This window comes from Triticum urartu, chromosome 1A (genome assembly GCF_056163025.1).
Source record: "Triticum urartu cultivar PI428250 chromosome 1A, HENAU_Tu73, whole genome shotgun sequence".
In the NCBI taxonomy this organism is placed as follows: Eukaryota; Viridiplantae; Streptophyta; class Magnoliopsida; order Poales; family Poaceae; genus Triticum; species Triticum urartu.
The window spans coordinates 482,716,357-482,718,965 of record NC_141873.1 but is presented as its reverse complement, the minus strand read 5'-3'; the positions used below and the strand labels follow the sequence as shown (position 1 = coordinate 482,718,965).

Here is a 2,609-nt window from a genome sequence, read left to right as displayed (position 1 = left end):
CCGGTGGCCCTAGGGCCATGGAGGCGCGGTGGATCCTGGCAAGGGCTAACGGGAGGGCTCCGTTTTTAGTCGGTTTTTTTTCAATCTTGTTAGGGTTTGTGTCCTATTCAGGAAGGCGAGACGGCGACAGCTTCCTGAAGATGGAATAAATGTCTCCCGCCTAGTCCCCGTTCCGGTGGTGCGTCTAGCATTGTTGGTGGGCGTGTGGAGGTGTGTCTCCGGTAGATCTATCTTTGATGGATTTGCTTGGATCTCGTCGTTATTCGTCTACGTTTGTGTGTCTTCGGTTTGGATCCTTCCGATCTACGTTATTTTTCATCGGCGGCGGTTGCTTTTCTGGGATACTCGTTCTATGGGGCCTTAGCACGACGACTTTCCGGCTGTCTACTACAACAAGTTGTGCCCGGTTTCGGCGATGGATGGGTGATGATGGCGGCGCGCCTTCGGCTCGCTTCGGTGCTTGTAGTCGTCGCTAGATGGTCTATGGATCTGGATGTAATTTTTATTTCTGGTGTTCGTTGTACTGCTATGATTGAAAATAAATAAATTGAAAGTTTTTCCGGAAAAAAAATCAATTAGCTTTTTGAGAGAAAAAAATAAAACACATTCTAAAAATTATTTGAATTCATGTGTACTACTGAAATTGCTGAAATATTTTGGATGAATTTCATCAAAATTTCAATGAAAGTTAAAACCATCCGAACTTCCGAAGAGGTGATTGGGGCGCGGCAGGATGGTCGGCAATCGAACATGGAGGGGACGGGAGAGGAGGATGGCGATGGATCAACGATGCTTCACTTTATCCCTGAACCATCCACCTTATTCTTACGGTCATCACACCACTCTCATACTGTCATACAGTAGTAGTTTTGCAAACAAGTATGATTGCACGCGCGCACTTGCAAGTGCACTTATTCTAGTACGGCTCTTGGCAAGCCTAATAGTAACTCTTAGTATTGATAGTAGTACTGTAGTGTATACCGCGCGTCCGTTTGGAGATCAATTCAATGGTTGGCGACGATCTCCTGCGCCCTGGTCTCATAGGTAAACTTGTAGGTGCTCTGCTTGGAGCTGTCGGCCGACCAGATGAAGAAGCCCGGCAGCTTGTTCTGCCTTAGCAGCTCCTTGGCGGCGGCGATGCCCTGGTCCGGCGAGAGCAGGCCGAGCTCCTCCGTGGTCTTGCCGGTCTGCAGGCTGGCGAGCACCCTGGCGCCGGGGTAGAAGCCCGTCTGGCGGTCGTAGAACATGACGTAGGTCGGGACGTCGGTGTTGGCGCCGTAGCCGTAGAACTGGAAGTTGACGTAGTCGATGACGCCGGAGTACCTGCTCCAGAGCGCCCGGTAGTACCTCTGCACGGTGTCGTCCTCGAAGGGCGCGATGGAGGTGGTGATGTTGGGGAAGGCGGCCTTGAGCCGGGTGAGCAGCCGGCCGACGCACTCCACGAAGGTGTCGACGGAGACGCCGGCGGCGAAGCGCTCGTAGTCGACGTCCACCCCGTCGAGGCCGTACTCGTTGATGAGGCGCGAGAGCGAGGCCACGGCGTTGGCCACCCACGAGTCGACGGAGGCCGGCGCGAAGGAGACCTTGACGATGTCCAGCACGCTGTCGCCGCCGAGGCCGGCCATGACGCTCACGTTCGGGTGCGCGGCCTTGATGGCGGCCACGTCGGCGCGGGAGAGGTTGGCCGTGTCCCAGAACGCGCTGAACACGCCGTTGGTGGGCGCCGGCGTGGGCTGCTGCGCCACCGGCGTGTAGTCGATGGCGAAGGCGAGGATGTAGTGGAAGCTGACGCCGGGGTTGACAGGCACGTCGGAGAACCGGACGCCCGTGGACTGCGCGCCGAGGTACTCCCGGAAGAGGTACCCGTTCGTCATGGCCGGCGGTCGATCGAGCTGGAGGAGGCTGGAGCTGGCCTCGGTGTCAGGATCTCCCTAAATACGCAGTGGCGGCTTGATTAGCTCGGCCCGCTGGTGGTTGGGCACAAGATAATCCGATTGGGTACGTGGGCTATACGTTGACGAATTCGCAGCTGGGAATGCGACGTTGCAGCTAATCGGGTCGACTCGGATGAGCGTAATCTCAAGATATGGTGGATAGCGGCAGCTTTCAATGGCGTATGAGCGATGTGGGCAAGGAAGAAGGCTCCACGCATGCGCCAGCTAACAAGTCCTGGCGTGCAAGCAGCTAGCTCTCCATGACTAGTCAGCTTGGCTTAAGCGTCAACCATACAGTGAGAGATTGAATTGTCCATGATGGCGAGTCTCCACATGGGCAGACACTGTTGGTGACGCGAATTCCACCAGGGAACAGTCCAGCGCACATGCAAATCTTGTAGAGCACCCTTGTAGTGCAAAGCTTGGCCCCCAAAAAATGCAAAACAAAAAAAAAAAAGCTTGGTTGATTATCCAGAATAGGGTGTGGACCGCCGATAGGTTGCAACGTCGGGGATGGCCCAACTGCAACCTTTCCCCTCTTTGCAAACAGGTTCGAGAGACGGCGGCTCACCTTCTCTTCCAATGTCGGTTCACAGTGAAAGTGTGGACGGAGATTAAGAATTGGCTTGGCCTTCATGACATCGACCCGATGGACTGGAGACTTGCGCCCTTGGT

At 55.1% G+C, this 2,609-nt stretch overlaps 1 protein-coding gene across 1 annotated transcript; it reads right to left on the bottom strand.

Moving 5' to 3' along the window:
• Positions 1–779: 779 nt before the first annotated feature.
• On the bottom strand, positions 780–1,988 carry LOC125520703 (chitinase 1). Its single transcript, XM_048685678.2, has one exon. It carries the CDS (start codon positions 1,872–1,874, stop codon positions 1,005–1,007), a length of 870 nt encoding a protein of 289 aa, XP_048541635.1. The 5' UTR covers positions 1,875–1,988; the 3' UTR covers positions 780–1,004.
• Between the last annotated feature and the right edge of the window lie 621 nt (positions 1,989–2,609).